The 23768-nt window shown below is 40.0% G+C and overlaps 1 protein-coding gene across 5 annotated transcripts in view; it reads right to left on the bottom strand.

Annotated features, from left to right (window-relative positions):
- Positions 1–23432, bottom strand: part of LOC126505745 (OX-2 membrane glycoprotein) — a 25800-nt gene extending 2368 nt beyond the window's left edge. For 2 of the 5 annotated variants that reach the window (XR_007592976.1, XM_050148979.1), the window contains exons 1-5: positions 23298–23432; positions 16774–16855; positions 12777–13103; positions 10497–10769; positions 8070–8213 (exon numbers count right to left, since the gene is read on the bottom strand). Coding sequence is in view for 4 of the 5 variants with exons in the window: in XM_050148979.1 (XP_050004936.1) it covers positions 8071–8213; positions 10497–10769; positions 12777–13103; positions 16774–16855; positions 23298–23312 (840 nt within the window). In the remaining variant the exon portion in view is untranslated. Of the gene's footprint in view, positions 1–8069; positions 8214–10496; positions 10770–12776; positions 13104–16773; positions 16856–23297 lie in introns of those variants that run through there. The other 3 variants (XM_050148980.1, XM_050148981.1, XM_050148982.1) reach the window with 3 other exon arrangements.
- Between the last annotated feature and the right edge of the window lie 336 nt (positions 23433–23768).

Here is a 23768-nt window from a genome sequence, read left to right on the forward strand (position 1 = left end):
AAAAAAAAAAAAAAAAAAAAAAAAGAATGCCAAAATGACCTGGGAGTGTTTCAATGAGACCCGCTGAGTTTAATTTCCCCCAGACTGTAACTTGCTGAAAATCAGGTTGGGAAGAGTCATTAAGTAGACAGAAATATTTTCAAGAGTTATTAATTCCTAGCTCATAAAGTGGGAGGATATCAGCCTCCCCCATAAGGAATGTAGACAGTGAGATAATACGCTTGAAATTTTTAATCTTAGTACCTCCTTCCCTATCTCTGTACTCTTAGGTCATTTTACTGGGTCTTTCAAAATTCTGCATATTTTAGATGCCAACATTTTTGGCAGCATTAGCCGTCAATGTTTCATGAAAGCACGACCTTCCCTCCTAACATGACTGGGTATTTTAAAACAAGTTAAATATTATAATATAAAGAAAAGGCCAGACATATACTGGGTAATTGACTTTTTTTAATTATTGTACTTAGCAGACATGTACTTACCCTGTCAATTTTATTATCATACCATTTATTTAGTCTCAACAAACACTTCCTCTACTGCAGGTTAGTAAGAAGTGGTTTTTCAATGGGAAACGCTCCTCAGACCAAGCTTCATGTAGACCTGTTCTAAAGTCTTTAGGTTTTTCTCTCTTTGAGATTTCAAATGTGTGATTCTTTTGCTACAGGTCAACTATCTCTGCTGTCCTCCACACCAGGCTCTTTCTCTGTTTCCAGTTCCTAATGTGACCACCTCAGAAAAGGTGTCCTCAGATTATTCATCTCACATAAATGGCTCCTGTTTCCCATCATTTTCCCCTTTCATTGTATGCCATATATGGTTTTCTCACAAATCTATTTTCACTGTATCTTTATCCATTAATTTGTTTATGGTTTCTCTGTCTGATATATATATATCAGACACACACATATATGTTTGTGTGTGCATATATATGTATATGACATATATATGTCTGTGTATCTATGTATATATATGGTTTCTCTGTCTGATATATATATATGTGTGTGCATATATGTATATGTGTATCTATGTATACATATGTATGGATATGGATATTAGCAAATAACCAGCCTACTTATCATCATGTCTCTTTCCTCCTCCAAAACAACTCAACTTAACCAAAATAATCCCACATCTTCAAAATGAAACAAATTATACTGCCAATATTTTCAATATGTATCGATTTTTGTCATATATATATACCTTCTATCCTCTCTCCCTTCTCATCTTATCTTGCTCCACACTTTCCTAAACCAGCTGGTGGAATCAGTATCATGTGTTCTCCCTTCCAATTACTCCCATTCCTGTGCCCAAATCAGTTTTCTGAATTCTGATTCCTCAAACCCAGATTGCTGGTATCTTCACGTCTTTTTCTCTATCCACCTCCTGGAGCTTACCTCCTTTTCATCATTGGTGCAACTGATGAAAATACACATTGATAAAACTACAAAGGACCACAGACTTAATATCCACAGAAATCAGCAAGTACTGGGAGTTTGCAATGACTCCGTGATCTGAATGGGTATTTAATAGCGTAGGCCACTGATTAAATTGCTGGTAGCTTGAAATTTACCATGACCAAAACATCTGTACTAAGTAATTTGGCAAAAACAACTCAACTGGTTGTCCCCTAAGCTAGTTAGTGCTGGCTTTTAGCATTTTTCTAATAGCATGCACTTCTTTTCAAATCTTCACAACTTTCTTCTTCTTACTTTTTAGCTTGTAAATGTTCTCATTATAAAAAGGTTTAAAGTATACTAAAGAAGTTGTATTTCTTAGCTTGATTTACCCATTCCACAATCTGTACATACATTCAAAGCACAGAATTATACGTTGTTTATACAATTTTATCAGTCTAAAAAGTAATATAAATAATGAAGTTAAAATTATTAGTACACACATTTTTCAAAGATGAAAACCCAAGTGATATTTAGTTTAAAATAATCATCAAAGGACTTACAAAATACAAGTCTAATCTTTTGTCTTTGTTATATAAATATGAGGGGAAGTTATATATTTTGCAAACCAGGAACAACAGTCTTAGAACTGGGAGCATTGACAGGTCACAGTGAGTTCTGTCTGGTTTGCTTATTTAAAAAAAAAGGCTGCCTTGTGGTGCTTTCTGATCTGTTAAAGCTTTCCTAATATTCTATTGTGGGATAGAAGATTACACTGAAGTTGTAGAAGAAAAAAATTCATGAGGTGTGTGTGTGTGTGTGTGTGTGTGTGTTGTGTACATTAAAGTATCACAAGTATGGTACCTATTAGCTCTAAGAAATGTTTAAGAGTTATATTGTGTATGACCTGCTGATATCAATTGAGGTTCATTAGTAGGGATTTTAAGGACTGATAAAGAAAATACTCAGGTTCTTAAAACCTATAATGGCTTCATCATATTGTTCTCTCAATATTAGAGACTCAGAAATCTTCATATATTTTTCTTTAGACAGTCTTTGATTATATACACCAGGCTAACCTTAAAATTGAGATTTCTTTGTGTTAACTTCTCAGCAGTTGACATTACACACATGTGCTGTCAAGCCTAGTCAGAAATTTCCATCTTATTAAGTTACGATAGATGGGAAAGACCAGTTTGGCCCTGTCTCACATCATTTTACCTTCTCTTACAAAAAATCCAAGTGGACTTACCTATGACTAAGCAATACTTGCTGCTTTGAGGAGCATATGAGTAGAGAGAAGCAGGAAGTAGTTAGAATTGAGGTTCCAATTAAAAGAACTGGTGTTGGTAATGTTACAGTTAGTGATGATTAATAAAGAACAGAAAGCAGAAGTTACATTTTTACGTTAAAGACTTGAAACACAAAATATGATTTTGAAAATATTGAAAACAAAATTTCGTTTGGTTGGAAATAAATGAAGCTTGAATGAGAAAGCCAAAGTGATGTGTTCAGAGGGTCTGATCATGTTTTTCATATCCTTTGATATAGCATTGCCTTGAATAAAGCTGAAGCTAAGAAATTACGGGTATTGGATGCTTGTATTTGGAAGCCAGGTACCAGCTGTCTCTGTTTACTCCAGCCTGTCTTTGCATTTGTGGTAATATACCAGGGGTGTTCGATACCATTCCCATCATTAACAAGAATGTGGGAAGGTAATCTGTTACATGGATGAGGAGGTTTTCCATGCAATTTAATTGCCGGCCCAGAAATATATGTGTTTTTATGAGGGTAAGAGGGAGGAAAAAGAGCCAGGGAGACACTCAACTTGAAAATGACCTAAGTGGTCATCACTAGCTCTGCAAATGTAAGGGGGTATAAAAGCAATGGACGAGGTCCGTTTGAGACACATGGATAAATACAGGAAATAGATTTTCTTCTAGAACATGCAGAAAGGAAGATAGCCCTGAAGACACCTTGACTTTAGCCCAATGACTCCTATGTTGGATTTCTGACCTAAAGGATTGTAGGACAATGAATTTTTATGGTGTAAGTTATAATGTTTTTGATAATTTGATAGAGAAACAACAGAAAAACCAGTATTTGTTTTCCTTGGCCACGTCATTTGTGTACCTTTATAACGTAACTCAACCTCTTTTAATTTGAATAACTGCCTCCTTTTTCTTTATTTAGCAATTGTATTCCTCTGAAAATCTAAGACTTGCTTAATGAACCAAGAAATATTACTTTTCAAATATACCTGTCTAGTGAAATTTATCTTGGGCTTAAACAAATATAACTCTTGGTCAAAATGAACTTTAAGAAATGAATTTGAATACTTCAGACATTTTTCTTTGAAACAGAGAACAGTTTATAATGAAGGACAGCAGGAGCTCCTTCCCAGGCAGGAGAGGGGCAGGAGAGCAGCATTCTAGTTCCATCCTGCTTATGAGAACTGCCCATGACTTGCGAGGAGGCTGGTTTCTCTATCTGGGATCCCATTTCCTAATTGAAAAACTGAAATGTTTGGATAAATAAAATCAAAGAGATTTCTGCCTTTGATATTGAGGGGAGAGTTCATGCTCTATGGCTTATGCTTATATGCTGTGAAATTGTCTGATCTATAATATTGCAGACAGAACAAATCCTTTCATCTACTTTCAGAAAAGGGTCAGTGACATTGTTGGCTCATTGCTTATTTTGTCAAGTCATATAAGTTGATCTGTTGTTGATTTAAGGGTTAGGCAAGATAAACTGGTCAAAAAAGTTGTGAGGGCATGAAAAGTAACCCTCAAAACATAAAGCAAAAAGGAAAAGAAGGTAGAATTTGAGGGATATTTTAAATTCAATCCTAAAATATCACTCAAAGACAACATTTGTTTTCTTTCCTGACCCTGAAGTTCACTTATCTGAGATGGAAAAAACTCCCATGTTACCCCTTCACCCAAGGAAATTCCCATTTCAAAACAAAACAAATCAAAAATTAAAAATGGCAGCTTTGTGCTTAATAGGTTGTACATAGCCTTCAGGAAACAAAGAAACGTAATTCTTTCTCGAAACATAGCTCACTTCTCTCACTTCCCTTGTTTTAGTGGCAATCTTATTTTCTGATGCCTTATATTGTTTAAGACTAGGCTGGCATTCATGGGGTACTAATTACAATAAGAGGAAGAGAATTGGGGAAATACCTTTGAAAATTATTTGCAGATGATATGATAGTATACATAAGTGACCTCCAAAACTCTGCCCAGGAACTTCTACAGCTGATAAACACCTTTAGTAATGTGTTGGGATATAAGATTACCTCAAAAAACCAGTAACCCTCCTATATACAAATAATAAACGGGAAGAGAAAGAAATCAGAGGAATACCACCCTTCACAATAGTCACAAATATAAAATATCTTGGGGTTACTCTATCCAAACAAGTGAAAGACCTGTATGACAAGAACTTTAAGTTTTTGAAGAAAGAAATTGAAGGAGATATCAGAAAATGAAAATATCTCTTATGCTCTTGGATAGGTAAGATCAAAATAATAAAAATGATAATCTTACCCAAACTAATCTACAGATTCAATGCAATCCCCATCAAAATCCCAACACAATTTTTCACAGACCTTGAAAAAACAACACTCAACTTCATGTGGAAAAACAAAAAACTCAGAATAGCTAAAACAATCCTGTAAAATGAAGGAACTTCCAGAGGCATCACAATCCCTGACTTCAAACTCAACTATAGAGCTATAGTGATAAAAACAATTCAGTACTGACATAAAAACAGACACTTAGACCAATGGAATCAAATTGAAGACCCTGACACTAATTCATACACCTATGAACAAGTGATTTTTGATAAAGTCAAAATGGTACAATGGAAAAAGGAAAGCACTTTTAACGATGGATGTCAACATGTAGAAGATTACAAATAGATCCACTTCTATTGCCTTGCACAAAATTCAAGTCAAACGGATCAAGGACCTCAACATAAATCCGGCTACATTGAACCTGATAGAAAAGAAAGTAGGAAGTAGCCTTGAATGCATTAGCACAGGAGACCACTTACTAAATACGAAACCAATAGCACAGACTCTGAGAGCAACAATCAATAAATGGAACTTCCTTCAACTTAAAAACTGCTGTAAGGCAAAGGACATGGTAAATAAGACAAAATGTCAGCCTACAAAATGAGAAAAGATCTTCACCAACCCCACATCAGTCAGAGGACTGATCTCCAAAATATATAAAGAACTCAAGAAACTAGACAACAAAACACCAAACAATCCAATTAAAAATGGGGTACAAAATTAAGCAGAATTCACAGTAGAGGAATATCAATTGACCAAAGGACATTTAAGTAATTGCTCAACACCCTTAATCATCAGGAAAATGCAAATCAAAACAAATCTGAGATACTATCTTATACATGTCAGAATGGCTAAGATAAAAAAAAATATTAAAAACAGCTTATGCTGGAGAGGATGTGGAGTAGGGGAACATTCCTCCATTGCTGACAGGAGCGCAAACTTGTACAGTCACTTTGGAAATTTGTATGGTGCTTTCTCAGATAATTTGGAATCAGTCTACCTCACGACCAGCAATACCTCTTCTGGACATATAGCCCCCCAAAAAAACTCAATCATACCACAAGGACACTTGCTCAACAATGTTCAAAACACCATTATTGCCGGGCAATGGTGGCACACGCCTTTAATCCCAGCACTCGGGAGGCAGAGGCAGGCAGATCTCTGTGAGTTTGAGACCAGCCTGGTCTATAGAGCTAGTTCCAGGACAGGCTCCAAAGACACAGAGAAACCCTGTCTTGAAAAACAAACAAACAAACAAAAAAACAAAAAAGAAAAAAAACACCATTATTCATAATAGCCAGAAGCTGAAAGCATCCTAGATGCCCCTCAACTGAAGAATGGATAAAGAAAATGTGGTACATTTACACAATGGAGTATTACTCAGCTATAAAAAAAATCTACATCATGAAATTTGCAGGCAAATGTATGGAATTAGGAAAAAAAACATCCTGAGTGAGGTAACCCAGAGTCAGAAAGACAATCATGGTATGTATTCACTCCTAAGTGAATATTAGACATGAAGCTAAGGATAACCAGACCACAATCCACAGCTCCAAAGAAGCTAGGTAACAAAGAAGACCCTAAGAGGGACACATGTATCACTCTGGGAAGGGGAATTAGATGAGATCTCTTGGGTAAACTGGGGGGAGGGAGGTGGTGGTAAAGGGGAGAGAATTGTGAATGTGAGGAATGGTATGTTCAATTGGGGAGAGGGTCAAAATGGGAGAGCAATGAAAGAGAGATCTTGATAGAGAAAGCCACTTTGGGGTTAGGGAGAAACCTGGTGCTAGGGAAAATCCAAAGAATCTGCAAGGATGACCCCAGCTAAGACTCCTTGCACTAGAGGAAAGGGTGCACAGATGGCTTTCTCTGTAATTGGATTGGTGACTACCCTAGCTATCACCATAGATCCTTTATTCAGTAACTGAAGGAACCAGATCCAGAGATCCACAACTAAGCATTAGGCTGAGCTCCAGGAATCCAACTGAAGAGAAGGAGGAGGAAATATATGAGCAAGGGAGTCAAGATCATGATGGAGGAATCTATGTAAACAGCTGAGCCAAGTTAGCGGAAATTCGTGAACTCTAGACAACAGCTGTGGAGCTTCCATGGGACTGAACTAGGCCCTCCATATGTAGGAGACAGTGGAGAAGCTTGGACTATCTGAGAGGTCCCTGGCAGTAGGACGAGGAACTTTCCCTAGTGTATGAGCTAGCTTGTTAGAGCCCATTCCCTGTGGTAGGATGCCATGCTCCTTAGCCTTGATGCAGAGGAGAGGGGCTTGGTCCTGCTCCAACTTAATGTGCCAGACTTTGATGACTCCTCATGGGATCTCTTACCCACTGGGAGGAATGGATGGGGGGTGGGTCTCGGAAAGAGGTGAGGGGAAAAGGAGGTGAAGTTGGAGCAAAACTGTGGTTGGAATGTAAAATAAAATTTAAGAAAATTAAAAAAAGAAAGTTTATTTATGCTAGCTCCATATAGTCACTCATTTGATAAATGAATATTTTTGAGAAATATATATCACATATATAGCTATTTATATATAATGCCATGTCAAATGTTATGAAGGGATAAAGAGAAATTCCCAACTTGGGAAGGCAGGCAGAATACTATGAAATACCAATATATGTGTGAATCACTTCTGTGTTGATAGTGTTTGGGGCATCCTAGAAGTGCTATTTATTGAATGATGACATTGGGTGTCACAGTCTCTTAATTGGTCTGATGGCCTTTGGTTGCTGTAAAATGAGAAAAGTTTGTACTTATTAACTGGTGGAGAGGTCCCTGTATGGGTACCAGATTTCTTTATTTGATGTCACCAGATCCCAATGTGACTCAATCAATATTTCCCTACTGACTTCCTAAGAACTATAACTCTTAACTTTTGGGATAAACTTTAAACTACCCAAGAAAATGAAAAGCAGAAATGTCCACTTGTGGGAAAGAAGGCTTACAGGTTTTCTGAAACAGCATCAATTTTATATTTCATAATATATTTGTATTTTATGAACAACAAACACAACAGTGCTGTTCCCATTCATTATATATATTCAAACAACCCCAAATTATTATAAAAGAATGGTATTTACCTTATTTCATCCTTTGCATCCCTTGTGACGACTCACCTCGCTCCTGATTTCGGTGACGTTTCCAGTATAATAAGATTGAGATCAAGACCAGAAGAATCACCAGAGAGACGATGCTTAGCAACAGTGGAATTGAAAACCAAAATCCTGCAGGGAGCGAGGGGAGAATGGGAAAGGGAACTCAGAAGAGGAGGCCACAGAGGCAAAAAGTGAAAAAAAGCCACAAAGCCACAAGTACAATCACTTTTAAAGACAACTGAACTCTCACCTAAAATTATCCAGAAATACAGACCTAGTTATGTCTGTAGTCACAACCTCATTAATTTGAAACACATTTAGATATTAGTGACAGCACACATATTTCATGCAGTTACATATAACAAGATCTTTGCCAATGCCACCTAACATAATCCATAAAACATTCTGGGGGTTAAATGTTATTAATATCTAACAGACTTCAAAATGATACCACTCCTAACCTGGAAGACTAACTGAGCTTAATACCAGGGTAGAAAATGTAAGAGCCCAGGCTTAGTCAAATTATTTTGCCTCCAAAACTCATATTCTTTGCTATAGGTTACACTAAGGTGACAGGTTCATTAAAGAAAAATGTAATTATATCAGGAGATATAAAGGGGGAATTATGAATCCTATGATGCCAGTCATCGGAAACAATTCATTCAATGTTTTATTGCATTTCTTCCAATCTATGTCCTCATTAATAAATCTTTTTCCTGTAGTGCCCAATGGAGCAAAACACTAGCTGCTTGGTGTTGATAACACAAAGGGAGAGGAAGCTTGGCACATCTTCTCTATAATAGATTTTTCATGACTGAACTCAAAGCCTTGGGGTTTGTCTCATTTCCTTGGTTTCTAGAGCTGCATACAGTGCTCTTGGCATCATAAATCCATGTTCCAGGGAATAAACAAACTGTGCAAACAAGAGCAAACATTTCATGTAAGTCAAACTTAGAATTCCTGGAAAAGAACTAATTTTCCTATTCAAGCTTTTGTTTCTCAAGACATTGCTCTTGGCCTTGGCTGATCCTGAAGCTCTCTTCATGAATGTCCAAAGGCAGCTCATGAGGCCCTTTGCCCAAAAGGTAGCTAAATACCCCAATTTCAAACTAGCCTTGAATTTTTAGGGAGCCCAGATACTGCCACATGAGCTACTTCCCAGAGGCCACTGTGCAAGAAGATGACATGGACAGCTCTTCTAGGCTGTGCCCTGTACAGTTGACATCATTTTAGGACGCTTACCACTGTGTGTCACGCCAGAGCCAAATGCCTTAAAACTACAGAGAGAAAGCCATGCTTGGCAAGCTCCTAACTCTGAAACCAAGCCCTCTGTAGTCACTTACACACAATCCTCACTCCTGGCATCCATGAGTCCCAGAAAGGGTTTGGAAAGAATCGTCTGAGATACTAGAAAACCATATGAATGGTAAGCAATTTCTCTTGAAAGACTGATGACCCTTCAGATAGGGCCTTTCTCAGTGAAGATTATCCAAAGATTCCATCACAGACATGGGGTTTTCCAGGAAACCTTCCTAACTCTCCAGAATGATCTGAGGACCCGTATCCTTCACCGTTGGTACTTTCATGGTCTACCGTGGCTTTCTTACTGCAGTATTGAACACACGGTTTTGTGACTGCCTAGAAAATAGTTCCATGTTGATGGTTATCAGCTATACGTGTGTAAATCAATACGCTGTTTTCCCATCTTCCTTTGCTGGCAATTTACTTTCTGAAACTTCGGTTAGCTATTGGATCATCCAAAATTATATATATTCTAAAAAAATCCCATAAAGGAACAATTCACAAATTTTAGCTCATGGGCTATTCTGAGTAGTGTGACCACATCCAATATCATCTCATCCTACCCCACAAAGCACGTGGACTGCCCAGTGTATCCACACTGTGTATGCTGCTTCTTAGTGATGGAGTGGCTGCCTTGATTTTCAGATCAGCTTCTTTTTTTCCAACCACATGCTTATATTCAATGTTTTTTTTTTCCTTAAAGGGATTTTAAATACAAATGTTTACTAAAGCAGATTGCTATAATTGTATTTTCTTGATTGGTGTTTGTTGTTTAATCTTTTACCATGCCTAATTAGAGAGTCAACTGAATTATAGGGCTGTGTGTGTGTGTGTGTGTGTGTGTGTGTGTGTGTGTGTGTGTGTGTAAAACATATAGCTCAATACTCTCTGCAGCTTCATGCAGCTACTGGAGGTCTTAGAATGTCACCTCTTTGGATGGGGAGACTACAGAGAAACCTGATTTATTTGCCCCCTCAACTCTTCCTACACTTGCCTCGTTCTCTCTCAATTATGTCATTTGCTGAGCAGTTGAAAGTCTCTGAAGACCATGACCCTCTTCCAGGTGCACAAACATAGAAGCACCAGTCTCCCTTGCCCACCATCTCTTACCTTTGTCCAGAGTCTGCTTGTAGTCAATCACAGTGCCCAGGTGTAAAACCTGGCATATCACCTCCTTCCCAATCTGAGTCTTGGGGTCTTTGACCCGGAGAATGCTGGTGACAGATGTGGTCCCATTTGAGTGCACGTGACTCTCGGTACTATTCTCAATTCCTGTCCCAGTGCCCTTCCAGGCGATGGCAGGGGCTGGGCGGGCAGTTGCAGAGCAAGTGATGTTTAGGTGGTCTTCAAAATAGTTGTAGTGAAGGAATACTATGGGCTGTACTGGGACAAAAGAAAAAAACACATGGCTTGCCATCAGTTAAGACCCTCACGTGGGTCCTGTGTCGTCTCACAGGGATGAGGGAAGGAGCCTTACAGAAAGACAGTGGGAGCTAGACAGATAAGATGGCAGCCCCTCTCCTGAATAAATCCCAACACTTCTGGTGGAGAGCACAGAGTCCAAACCTCTCATGAGAAATGTCATGTCCATACTTTTTTCTCTAGTAAAACTGACTGCTTAGAGAGAGAGAGAGAGAGAGAGAGAGAGAGAGAGAGAGAGAGAGAGAGAGAGATGAAGACAGGAAATAATACTTTTCTCCTCTACACAGTGTAAGTCTGTATCTATTGTGTGAGCAGTATCTTCTATTCAATGTTTCTCAGAAAGAATGTGACAAAAATCCCCTCATCAGCACCTCTGCATGTGTACTCTGTACCGATCACTAGCGCCAGGCAGGGCCCACCTTCCCGAGCCTGTTGTTTAGAGGAATAGTCATTTTCTGCAAAAAGCTGAATGAGGCAGAGAAGGAAAGGATAAAAAGAAAGACTTGGTTGGAAGACATACCTGAAATGCAGGCTAGAAACCCCGAGTTTCAGATAGTGACTAATGGAAGGGCCCCAGGGATCACCTTCCAGAGCAGGGAAAGTCATTTCATTTTCCTGCTAGCTTCAGCCTGTTCTTGATGTCAATAGGCCTCCCGAGCTAACAACTTTATTCCTACTGGAATGTAAACCTTATTTCTGCCAACCTTTACAAACGAATGCTTTTGTATTTGTCTTGATAGCTCAGAAGTTAATTAGAAGCCAGTGGTAAGTGGAAGCTTGTTTGTGCCAGTAGGTTCAGGAGATAGATAGATCCCAGTAGCTGGGGAAGCGGAACTGTGGAAGGGTGCCCAAAATCCAAGCATCAATAAGTGCTGGGAGAAACAAAAGTAAGGAAAAACGAATGTGATTTTTATGAATATGATGTAGAAAGGGTCCTTCATTGTGAGTGAGAAGAGGATTCCCAGTTTGGGAGATAGAGAAAAAAAAATGAGAAGGAGAAAAAAAAACCACCTTAGAAAAAAAAGAAAAGGTGCAGAAAAGAGAAAATATAAGAAGCAGAAAGGAGAGCAAAGAAGAGAAGAATGAGGGAGGGAGAAAAAGGGGTGGGGGAGAATGGAGGAAGGGAATGAGAGAAACAGACAAAGATGTGAAAATCAAGAAAAAAGCCTAACATACTATTGAGAGAGTCTATCATAGATGAAGTAAGTAGAAGAGCCCTGCATCCAACACATTTACCACATTCTCTTACCTAGTGGACCCCCTCCTTTTCCATGGCCAAGTCTCTTGGCATTCTTAAAACCTTGCTTCAATATGTGTAATTACTCTGCCAGGATTTTTTTCTCCCTCCTAAAACCACTACCTCATGTGCAATGTTACAAAGTTATCCTTAGTACCACTTCCTAATGCTACATCACAGCCCTCTGTCAGCAACGGGGAAATACTATCAACCATACTAGACTCAGGGAATGTTTAAAGAATGCTTTGTACCCTCTTGTATTCCAAGTGGCGCCAGTTCATTATGAAAAGCCTATGCTGGCTGTGCCCTTGGTAAGCGTGAAATAGCTTCCTTGAAATAAAATAAGAAAGACATCTTATTGGCTACAGGTTAGACTAATCTACCTGTCATTAGGTCCAGAAATTGCCAATGGCTGTGGAGATAACATATTGCATATTTGCTGTCCAAACATCAAGTCAGAAATCAAACCACTACTGTGGAGAACTTGTTGTACTCATCATCGTCTTAAATTTTTGTGACATGAAGACCCCAGAGAGAAGACAGTTCCTGTCAACCAATTGAGTGCAGTGCCTAGAGCTCTCCAAACCCTGCAGTAATAGCCACAGGAGGCATGAAAGGCTAAGTGCCTTCTAGTGAACCTGTCCATACGTATGACACAGAAAATCCAGGCAATACAACCACATTCCCAATGCTGTTGGAAAAGAAAAGAATGTATCCTCAAAGATTCTCACCATAAAGGGTGAGGCAGGCTGTCCCTGAGATCTTTCCAGAAACAAAAGTATTGAAGAGACACATGTAGCAGCCCTCATCGTCCAGGGTTGTGTTCCAGAAGGTGATGCTTGTGTTCCAGAGTCCCAGCTCAGTGATGTTTACCCTGTCTTTATATGCAGGCTGGACTACAACTCCATGGGCTTTGCTGTAAGTGACCATGTTTTCTGGGCTTACAGCTTTCTTTTTCTGCCATGTCACAATCAAGGGTTCCTGGTAGAGTTTCAGAGAACATCTTAAGGATGCAGGCGTGTGCAGCAGCTTTCTCTCATCCTGCGTCACCACTTCCACTACAAACAAAAAAGAATATTTCTATATTCAGAACCTCATTACATATATACATACACACATACATTCACACACACACACACACACACACACACACACACATGGACTTCTGGTAACAAAAAAGTTGGGAACAAATAGGATGAAACTCAAATATAGAAATGAACGAAAAAGGCAAAGACAAAAACAAAATGTATGTACATGCCTATATGTTAGCAGAGAAATGTGTTTGTTTGATTTTTAAGAACAGAGGCAGAATATAATAAGAAAATGCTTAGAGACCAGAAACCATGAAGAATCACTGTGAGTTTGAAAATAAGTAGGATGACTGAGCAGGAAAATGCCAGCTGGAATAAAAGATCATTAGGTGAGTTCATGTGCACACACACACACACACACACACACACACACACACACACACTGTAGAGAAAGGGAACACCACAGAGGATGGAAACATCACAGACAAAGGAAGCATCACAGATGACACATGCTCTGGAAAGCAAGACTGAGCACAAACACACAAGGAGAGTGATGTACAGGATGATGCACTGGGAGGCTTGATGTTCCCCCCAGGATCTAGAGGTTTGGACACCGACTGATAATCTTCATATTCTCTGTTTTCATTAGATGTTATAGTAATTATTTCTTCTCTACAATGCCAGCCTTTTATACATGACAAGTAACTTAATGCATTAGTATCTATGTAATAAATAACCAATAGCAAATTACTGAAAATTTGAGAAAGGGAATATATTAAAAGAGGATTAATAAATGCAATACCCAAGAACTCACAACAAATGAATTCAGGCATTAAATCCATAAGTATTTTGGCATGAATATGGGTGAATAAAAAAAACAACATTGTAAATTAAATATCTATGTGGCACAATGGTCTTGTACCCTGTAAAGATTTGTCACTTGTATTGGATTAATAAAATGCTGGTTGGCCAGTAGCCAGGCAGGACATATAGGCAGGATGACCAGAACAGGAGAATTCTGGGGAGAGGAAAGGCTCAGTCTGCAGTTGTCACCGAGACACAGAGGAAGCAAGATGAGAATGCCTCACTGATAAAAGGTACCAAGTAACATGGCTAACGCAGACAAGAATTGTGGGTTAATTTAAGTTGTAAGAGTTAGTTCACAAGAAGACTGAGCCTGTTAAGGTCAACCAGTTTATAATTAAAGTAGGCCTCTGTGTGTTTCTTTGGGACTGAATAGCTGTGTGACCAGGCAGGACAGAAACCTCTGTCAACAAATGATGCCCATCTGTAACCAGAGATTGTTCTTAAGTTTCCAGGCTACCCAGACCCGAATATTTACACAGAAACTATATCAATCACAACACTGCTTGGTCTATTATCTCAGGCTTATTATTAACTAACTCTTAAATCTTAAATTAACCCATTTCTATTAATCTGTGTATTGGCACAAGGCTGTGGCTTACTGGTAAGGATCTGGCATCTGTCTCCTTCATCAGCTACATGGCATCTCTTTGACTCTGCCTACTCTCTCTATGTCCTTTCCAGCATTCATATTCTATCCTGCCATAGGTCAAAGCAATTTTATTAATTAACCAATAAAAGCAACACATTTACAGAAGGACATCCTGCATCAGATCTTGAGAACAAAAAATAAAAAATCTTAATACTGTTCAACTTAGCAGATAGCTACTACTAAATGAGGAATTAGCAGACCAGAAGGCCAGACCATGGCATTCCCTCAGAATGTCAACTATAAGGATATTTACAAGCAAAGGATTAAAGTAAAACTCAAAAAAAAAAATAGACTTATGCATTCTAACATTTACCCAATAGGACTTTTCATATGTAAAAAGAAAAAAAATTATAAAATGATGAAGGGAACAATCCAACATCAGACAACATATTATTAATAAAGTCTCATGTGCCTGACAACCTAACCCTGTGATACAATACAATACAATAGCAACTTATAAATTTAGTCATAATATTAGTGATTCCTAAACATCTCTCAGAATCCTCAAATCCATGATTTTAAATCATTAAGGCAAAAATTCAAGTATAATGTAGAAAATAAAAACATGTTTATATGTGGTCTTATATTTAATTTGAATATACTAGATCTATATGTCATCATATGTGTTTGTATTTATGAATATATATTACTCAGATATGTACACTAATTAGTGAGAGAATGTATAATCTTTTCAAAGCACACATAAAATATTTCCCCAAACAGAATTTGAAATTGGCCTTAAAAATATACTCTTTCTGAACACTATTTACACTGCAATAAACCAGAAATTCCCCCAATCCTTCTCAACTCTATAACTAATTTCATTGCAAGATTCATAAATTATCATAATCAAATGGTAACCAGAACATAATGCACTGAGTGTCTGTAAAACCTGAAGTATCTATCTGGTGGACAGGTTTAATACTAACTACATTTACTGGGTACCAAAGAGACTCAACATGAATAGATGCCTGCTTCCAAACCTCCTCCTTCTTACATCAAACAACAGAAGGGAATTAAATAACAAAATGGTAGACAATGTATAGACTTGCACAAAACACTAAAATTTGTTCTTTGCGGATAATCAAACAGAAGAAATACTAACAAGTATGACCAGGAAATAGAACCCACACAAACATTCCCTAGATAACAGAAAACAAATGAGGGCGTAACATCCAGTTATACCTTTGACCACTAAGTATTACATAGCTGGTAATTTAATGATGGGAACTCCTTAAAGATGAGGAAGTTCTGGTATTAAGAACCCATTTCTGAGAATGAGGTTGCCTGAAAACTTTTGGAGATTTTACAGAATATATTTGGGGGGGAAAGTGTTACTTTTAGAATGCAGATTCACTTTTCGAAAGTGGATCAGAACTAGAGCTGAACACATGGGTAAGACTATGTTTGACTCTAGAGGATCTCCCTTAGTAGAAACATTGGCAATTATTCGGTGCTAGTGTGGAATTCTTTTCGATTCTGCTACTTGGTCAGTAAATCCTGTAATGGACATAGTGTGTCGGGGCTGTGGGTGGGGATAAAGCCAGTGCTCCACAGGCAGCGCCTTCTCCAGAGACGAATGATGAATGACATCACACCAAAAGTGAGAAACAACAAAAAAACCAGCATGAACTGAGCAGTGACCTCCCATAAACAACAAGACAAATTAGGAAATTGGGAGAAGGTGGTCCAAGAATGGTTTTTGAACAGGAGATAAGGTGAGCTTATACACCTCTGAGAGTCAGCATTTTTCTAAAATATCCTTTCTGTAAAAAGTGGGTAAACTCAATTTTAAGGCTTGCCTTCCAGGAAGAATATGTTTATCTATTCCTTCACTACAACTTTTCCCAGGTCCATAAAATCAAGTTCAGGGGATTGTTTTCATAGCTCTCTCCACCCAGTTCTGTGGGTGAAACACTGACGTCATATTTTATTTGGGAGAGGATGTTTTTCTTAACTTTAGTTTATCTACAGGCAGGGATAAATGCCTCAGAATGCCAAACTGTCCAGCTACATTGAAAACAAAAGTGTGGAAAGCAGGCAGAAGCACTCTCACTACCCCAAGGGGGATGGACAGCATGCTTCAGGAATTCATGCAGACGAGTGGGCTTGCCTAGCACACACAGGAGTGGCCAGCCTCCACCCCAGAAGGTCTCTGGGGGAAGAACTGAGCATCTTTACCTTGAGCTGTGCCCAGCGCTACCGTTGCCATGCCCCAAATCAGGCTGTAGGTGGAGAGATGGCAGAAAGATCTCCTGAATACCTGAAGACAGAAAGCAAACGATAGAAACGGGATTGAGTTGGGATGGAGCCAGGCAAGCGTCCTTGTAGCACCTATTTTAGGAAATGCTGGAGTCTGAGAGTTTACTCACCAGAATTGCATGGAAACAGAACCCAAGGCTATAAAAGGACTAAATAACAGAGGACTCAGGATGTGGGGAGGGAAAAGCTACAGCATGGCTCTTTCGTGGGCCCTGGCACTGTGAACCTTGCTTTGAAGCTACCATTGTCCAGAGCAGTGTCTTGAACACCTAGGCTCTCTGGGTCAAGCTGCCTTAAGTTGTCAGAGAAAATACAGATGTCAGACAGATTACCCTTCCCAAATAATCAGCCAATGCTAATATTAAGGACAAAACACAAAAGGAAAACACTTTTCAGGAACCTGTGACTTCTTTGGGCTTTGCTGAGGCAGACTCCCGAAAATGCAGCCAAGGTTGTAAATACTTAGAAGCCAGTACTAATATTAATTTTTTATTGCTTCATTGCTTTATTTTTCTTTATTTGCCCAGGAATCCTATGCCCTGAAAGATACCCCGGCATGATTTAAGGGAATGTTATTTTGGACATTGCCTTGCTAGAGACAAAGTGTCCAGATCAGGCTTTTGGTTGCCTCGGAATTGTTTCATTGCATCTAAAGTATGCTCATTATAAAGGAGAAAGCAGAAGATGGATCAGTTCCTATATTTCTATGTTTTAATTAATTCACTATCAGTGTGTGTGTGTGTATGTGTGTGTGTATGTCCATGATGTGGAATGGGGGTGGGGTTGCATGTTATCCCATAGGTGTGGATGTCAGAGCACAACTACATGGATTTGGCTCTCTCTCCTTTTACCTTTATGTGATCTCAGTGTGTTGAGGCACTTGCTGGGCAAGCTGGTCACCTGTCTTGTGTAGCAAGCGCCTCAACACACTGAGCCATTTTCATGGCCATAATTCTATAAATTTATACTAAAAGAATGCAAGACATGCCAATTTTCTCTGTCATTTTCACCAACTGAATTTCATTTTTATTTCACATTGCCATTGCAACTGGGGGTAGAAACTTGATTTCAACCAATGCTGTGCCTTCTCTGACCATTCGGCCTCCCAACACCCCAGCGCTCTACACAGGTCCCCATCTCCGGCATTGCATTAGCACTCCAGGAACTTATGGGTGCCTACAGCACACCATGCTACAGCATGGGACTACCGGGTTTTCCATACAGCCATCTCTCTCCCTCGTGTTCACTAAGACAGCCGTGTTTCCCTCAAACACCGTGCCATATATTTGAACAATCCCCACTTCAAAGGCAAACGGAGTTCTCTTGTGCTCTTGTGAACTCTCCCAGGTTCTCTTCATGCTGGGCAAAGAAATTCATGAATGCCCTCTCTATGTGTCTGTGTCGTTTTGCTACACTGCGCCCTTCCTTCTTCGGGACCCCAAGACCTCTGTGCAGGTTCTATTTTTATTCCCTACTGCTGCTATTAGATATAATGCTCCTTTATGCATTCATGCTCGTGTCTGGCCACAGACACTAGTCAGCCCTTCCCTTCTCCAAGACTGGAAAATACTTATCTCCCTGGGGTCAGAAAAGTAGGTTCTTTCACCACCCTGGAATTCCTCAAGTCTTGGTGGAATGAACTGTCTCCTCCTCTTTCAGCCTGTGTGGTTTTAAACTTGAATGTCTCAGGCCATTATCATTGCAAAACTCTGCTTTCTGAAACTTTTCCACCTTTTTTGTGATTCTTCCTCTAAGGTAGTAGATACATGACTGTCAGGTTTGAAAGACCAGGGGACAAGAATAAATGACAGGAACAGACACATATAGGAAAAATGTACCAAAATATTTATTTCAGCTTTTAGCTTGCATTAGGTGACTAAACTACTAATGATCCTAAAACTAACATTTATTGAACACATTATGTACCTGGCACTGTTCTTAACACTTCAGATCAAATACTTCGCCCAACACTTCAAGAGCCTATGAAGAAGGCACTGTTGAGACCAACGCTTACACAGTGAATAACATGAAGGAGATACTAACTGGCTTTTCTCAGGTAGCATAGCTAGGAAGTGGTAGAGACAAGACCCAAGCCCAGGCACGGGCTACACAGTTCACAGCCATAAGCATGCCACCACACAGCCTGCCCTGTGCATAAAGCATTGTTCTTTTTAAAAATTAGGCACAAATATAAAATTATTTTGTACCGTCTGTCTCAAAACCATGGTTGTGAGGATTATCGAGCTCTTGCTGATTTGTCAGGACAAGATGATCACGTTTAATGATGTTTCCAGCGTCAAACAACCAGACAGCCATTATGAAATTGGCTATAAGTTCCCACCTGATGGGAACTCATGGAGTCCTAGGTGCCCATTCATTTGCAAATACTGGGAGCTCAGTACCTACATGCATGCTCTCAGACCTCATATTGCTGTGTCTCCTCCTTGCATAGCAAGCTCTGCCACACCTTCCTTTCAGGCCCTTTAAATAGCCAAGCCCTCTTGTACTGGAGTTCCTTTGCCTCTTTCTTCTACCTAAAATATTCCCAATTGAAAAAACATATAGGGATCTATCTGTCTCTATCTATCTATCTATCTATCTATCTATCTATCTATCTATCTATCTATCTATCTATCATCTCCCTAGAATTCATTTGTCCACAGTATTTTCATTACCTGCCTAGCATTTCCCTTCACCCTCCCCAAAACTGTCAATCTCTTCCTTCTTCTTCATAAATGGGAAAATCTAATACTTCAGTGTCATTGAACAATTTTGAAAATACTACTACTCCCAGAGAACATCGGGTTCCTGGATTTGGGGCATATATTATATATATAGGGTTAGAGTGTCATTTGACTCTGTTTTGTCCCCCTTGACCCACAAGAATGCCCAAATTTACCAAATCCAGTTGTTTCAACAGGATATTTTGACCACATTATTCTTGCTCCAATGTATTGCTATAACAAACCCAGAGTGCACATACCGTTCTGAATATGTATGGTATTAGCCTCTGCTTAGCCACAGTCTCTGCTACCATGGTAAACTGAAGCTTATCTCTAACCGTTGAACCGCAACCACTTAAATGACCTTGGTTTGGAGTTTCCGATCAGGGTGACTGTGAAAGGATGGTTTATCATCTGACTCACTTCATTCTCAAGGTGTGCCTGAACTAAGCTTTTGCCACTCCTCTACAGTGCGGCATTCTCATTGCCATAAAACATCTTTGACTTATAATACCTCCTTTCCTGTGGAATTAGGGTTAGATGGTAGAGGAAGACGGTGGTGTATGTTAAAAAAAAAATGACTCTGGGGATTGAGGGGGTAGGTTGAGCTAGAATAGCACATAGCATAGGCTGGCCTTAAATTTGCTATGTAGCCAAGGATAACCTTCAACCGCTAATCCTCCTGTCTCAGCCTTCTGAGTGCTGGAACTACTGATATATGCTGCCACACCCAGACCTGGGAAATAAGTGTTTGAAGGTCTATTCCCTTCCCTGCCCAGTGGGAGCACCCCAGTTTTAATGTCCTCTTCCTTTCCACTGTATGGAATTGTTTTGTTTCATGGATGCCTTCTTACAAAAGAGCTATGACCTAAAACTTAATGGTTGAATGGAGAAAGTGTTACTGGGAAAAGTAACACACACATCTCATTGTCATGACCATTAATCTCATTATGTAAAATTAACTGGTAGAGATCAACACTGTCTTTCTTAGAGTTTAGGCAGCAAAAGAAGCCTAGTTGTCCTTGACAGGGTCTGTGGTTTGGTATCCTGGAAGATGAACAAATTATGTCTGGCTTTCTTGAGGCCAACTGTACCCTGTAGGTAGTTGTGGGGGGGGCATGGGTGAGGGATAGGAGGAGGAAGAGAGAAAGAAAACTGGCATTACAGTCAGGGAGACTTGGCTCTGCCTGTACCCACTAAAAGTGTCATAGATCCTGAACCTCCATCACAGACCTTGTCCTGGTATTCCTGGAGCTCTTTCAGGATGGATGCCCTGAAAGAGATGAGGTCTCACCCCTGTGGCCACCTCCAATGCTACCACATCCCTGAGTGCTTTACTGTCTTCACCTGCGGAGCCCCAGAGTCTTAGACTTTCTGCCTGGAACCCAACGGAGAGTCATAAAGGTGTATGCACCAATATCCATCTGTATGGTATAGTTGGGTTTCCTAACGTTTTTATGGATGCAGAAAGTTAAAAATCCCATCATCTGAGTGATGATTAATATTTGCAAATTTTCATTTGCATGGACAATTTGTTTTGGGATACTCTAGTGTATGATGAATATGCCATGCCTACCTGTGACATCTCTTGACTTCATTGTTCTAAGGTTCACAACAAAGTCACTACCCTTTAGGAAGTTAAAAGTGGCAACCTTCTTAAAAGGATGCAGCCTCCACAGTACCTGTTCCACCTCCCCCTTTTTATGCTCATAGGCACCACCTTCAAAGGACCTTACTGCCCTAGGGACTTCCAGAAATTTTTCTTTATATTACTGAGACTGTTTCCCATCCTTTCTTATTTTGTTGGAAAGCTAGAAAAATCCAGAAAATGTATCCTCTGGCTCTGCAGCCAAAGGGTCAATACATTTTAGTTTATCTTAGGGAATTCCCAGGGACAGACTATGTTGTGCTAGTTCCACGGTATTAGTTTTTTTTTTTCTTTTACATATTATGCCTTTCTCTCACAATGAAACCAAAGCCCCAGCAAAGGCTGTAATAAGAAAATTATTATTTGGTTTCTGAAATGAAAATAAACTGTGTTCTGGGTGAGAAAAAAAAACAGATGCATATATAAGATTGAGAAGTGGGGCGTAGGGATGGTGAAAAACAAAACAACAACAACAAAAAAAACCCCACAGAGACTGGGGAGCAGGCAGCCAAGCGTGAGGCTTCACTGTTAAAAATTCACGTAGTATTTACTTATATTCTCTTCTGGTTCATGCAGAATAATGGCCGCCTGTTTCCCAGGAAGGGGAGGGGATTGCTGGGTGTTAACCAGGGCAGATCCAAGCCAAAAGTGGATCCGAGATGCATTAGGTAAGATACGTTATTTAACCTCCCTGGAGCCTGGAGGAAGATGATAGTACACTCTCAGGGGTAAATGTAGTATAGGTGACAAACTGAAAAATCCTAATGCTTCAATATCTAAAACTTCTGAGTACTGACAGGATATTACTACAGAAAATTCCACACTTGCCATCGCGTGATGGTCATAGTCACCGAAAGGAACTGTATAATCATGCCATTACTCGAGGGTCTGCACAGAAGATCTACATGAAAGAGGAGTGAATTTCCTTTCTTAGTCTTGGGCCCCACTTCCAAGAGATCTCATTGTGCATATGCAAATGTTAAAAAATCTAAAATAGCATTCTGATGATAAAAATCCTAGGATCCTGCCTGCTGCAAAAACAGCAGTCATATCACGGGGGTAAGGTAACAATTCCATGACTAAAACACCAGTACAGCGTCCAGAATTTAGCAGATGCTAAAAGATGAACCAATCAAGAATTTACTAGAGAACCCAATCATGCAGACAAAGAAACCCTCCAGTAATTCTCACCAAGAAGGTGGATGTTCATTACAGCCTGGGTCTTACCTGACAGCTACGCGCCTACTAGGTATATAGATCTCATTTCCCAATTCTTTCTAGGTCTAAATTTGTATCTTCATTGCAGCCACAAGGACTTGGAAGAAATAAGCCTCCCCCACCTGCCCGTTTATTTGTGAAACAGAAAAGCAATTCCTTGGTCAAAGATTAAAAGCATCTGCTGGGCAGGAGACACCAGCTCACACACCACCATTCTCCTTTGTTAAGAAAGGTAAAGCAAAATCTGGCCTGTGGTCTTGCCAGTCCTATGAAAACAGTACCTTGGGTTTTAACTGCATTTAGATTTTCACCCAATTCTACCAGTTTCGTGTGTATAAAGAATAGGGCGTATCACCACCCATCCTTTTAACAATTTTTATCTTGTAAACAGTACTGAAGACTCAAAATGTCGGCCCCCTCTAAATATCCTGGCTTTTAACACGACCACGGAGCTGACATCCTTTCTGAAGATTGCTGCAGCACTACTAGGTGATGCTTCATGGCTTCCCAGGCAAGGGCCAAGAATGCAGCAAGCAGCAATATCACTGGGCTGTACCCTGATGCAGATTAAGAAACAACACAGGGGTTACCCAGCGCTACCCTTCCCCTTTGGGGAACCATAGAGCACTAGCCATGTTTTCCTCACAGTGGGATCTGAAGCCAGGAGCAAAGCAGCCCACCCCATGGGACCCGCAATCCCGGGCTTTCTCCTGGCCCACGTTCGCTTAGGCAGTCTGAAGTCCCGGAGATCCTTTCTCCAAGGATCAGATTCCTGTGCTGACTAGGCAGGCTCCCAAGAGCCACAGGGTCTGAATAGCTCATTCCGCCCTCCTTTGATCCCAAACTCCACTCACCGGACTGCGCATCATTGCTCTGGATCGCAGCTAGACACCAGCTTCTTGGGGTCTGAGCTCCTCCACTGTGGAGGGTATCGTAGCAACACCTGTCAGCAGTAGAATTCAGCAAGCCCCCTCGGTCTGGCTTTCTACGCAGTCGTGGACACGCCCTCCCTCCCACCCCTTGTCCCCACCCCTGCCACGGACCCAGGTTTTGCCCTTGCTTCTGTTATTGTGACTGACCAAACGTTAAAGAATCATTCTATAGATTTTGTTTATTTGCTCGTTTTAGATTTATTTATCTTTTTTTCCTATGCGAATGAATGTTTTGTCTCCGTGCGTCTGCTCATCATTCCTCTCTGCTTCAGTAGAGGGCGCCAGATTACAGTCCATCGTACAGCTGGAAGGTGGTCGGCCAGCAAAAGAGAAAACTTGGAGAGAAGAGCAATGGCCTGGAGTGATGAGGGAATTCATACAGACACTCTGGAG

This window comes from Alexandromys fortis, unplaced genomic scaffold (assembly GCF_014885135.2).
Source record: "Alexandromys fortis isolate MF-2015 unplaced genomic scaffold, M_Fortis_MF-2015_v1.1 scaffold_4, whole genome shotgun sequence".
Lineage (NCBI taxonomy): Eukaryota > Metazoa > Chordata > Mammalia > Rodentia > Cricetidae > Alexandromys > Alexandromys fortis.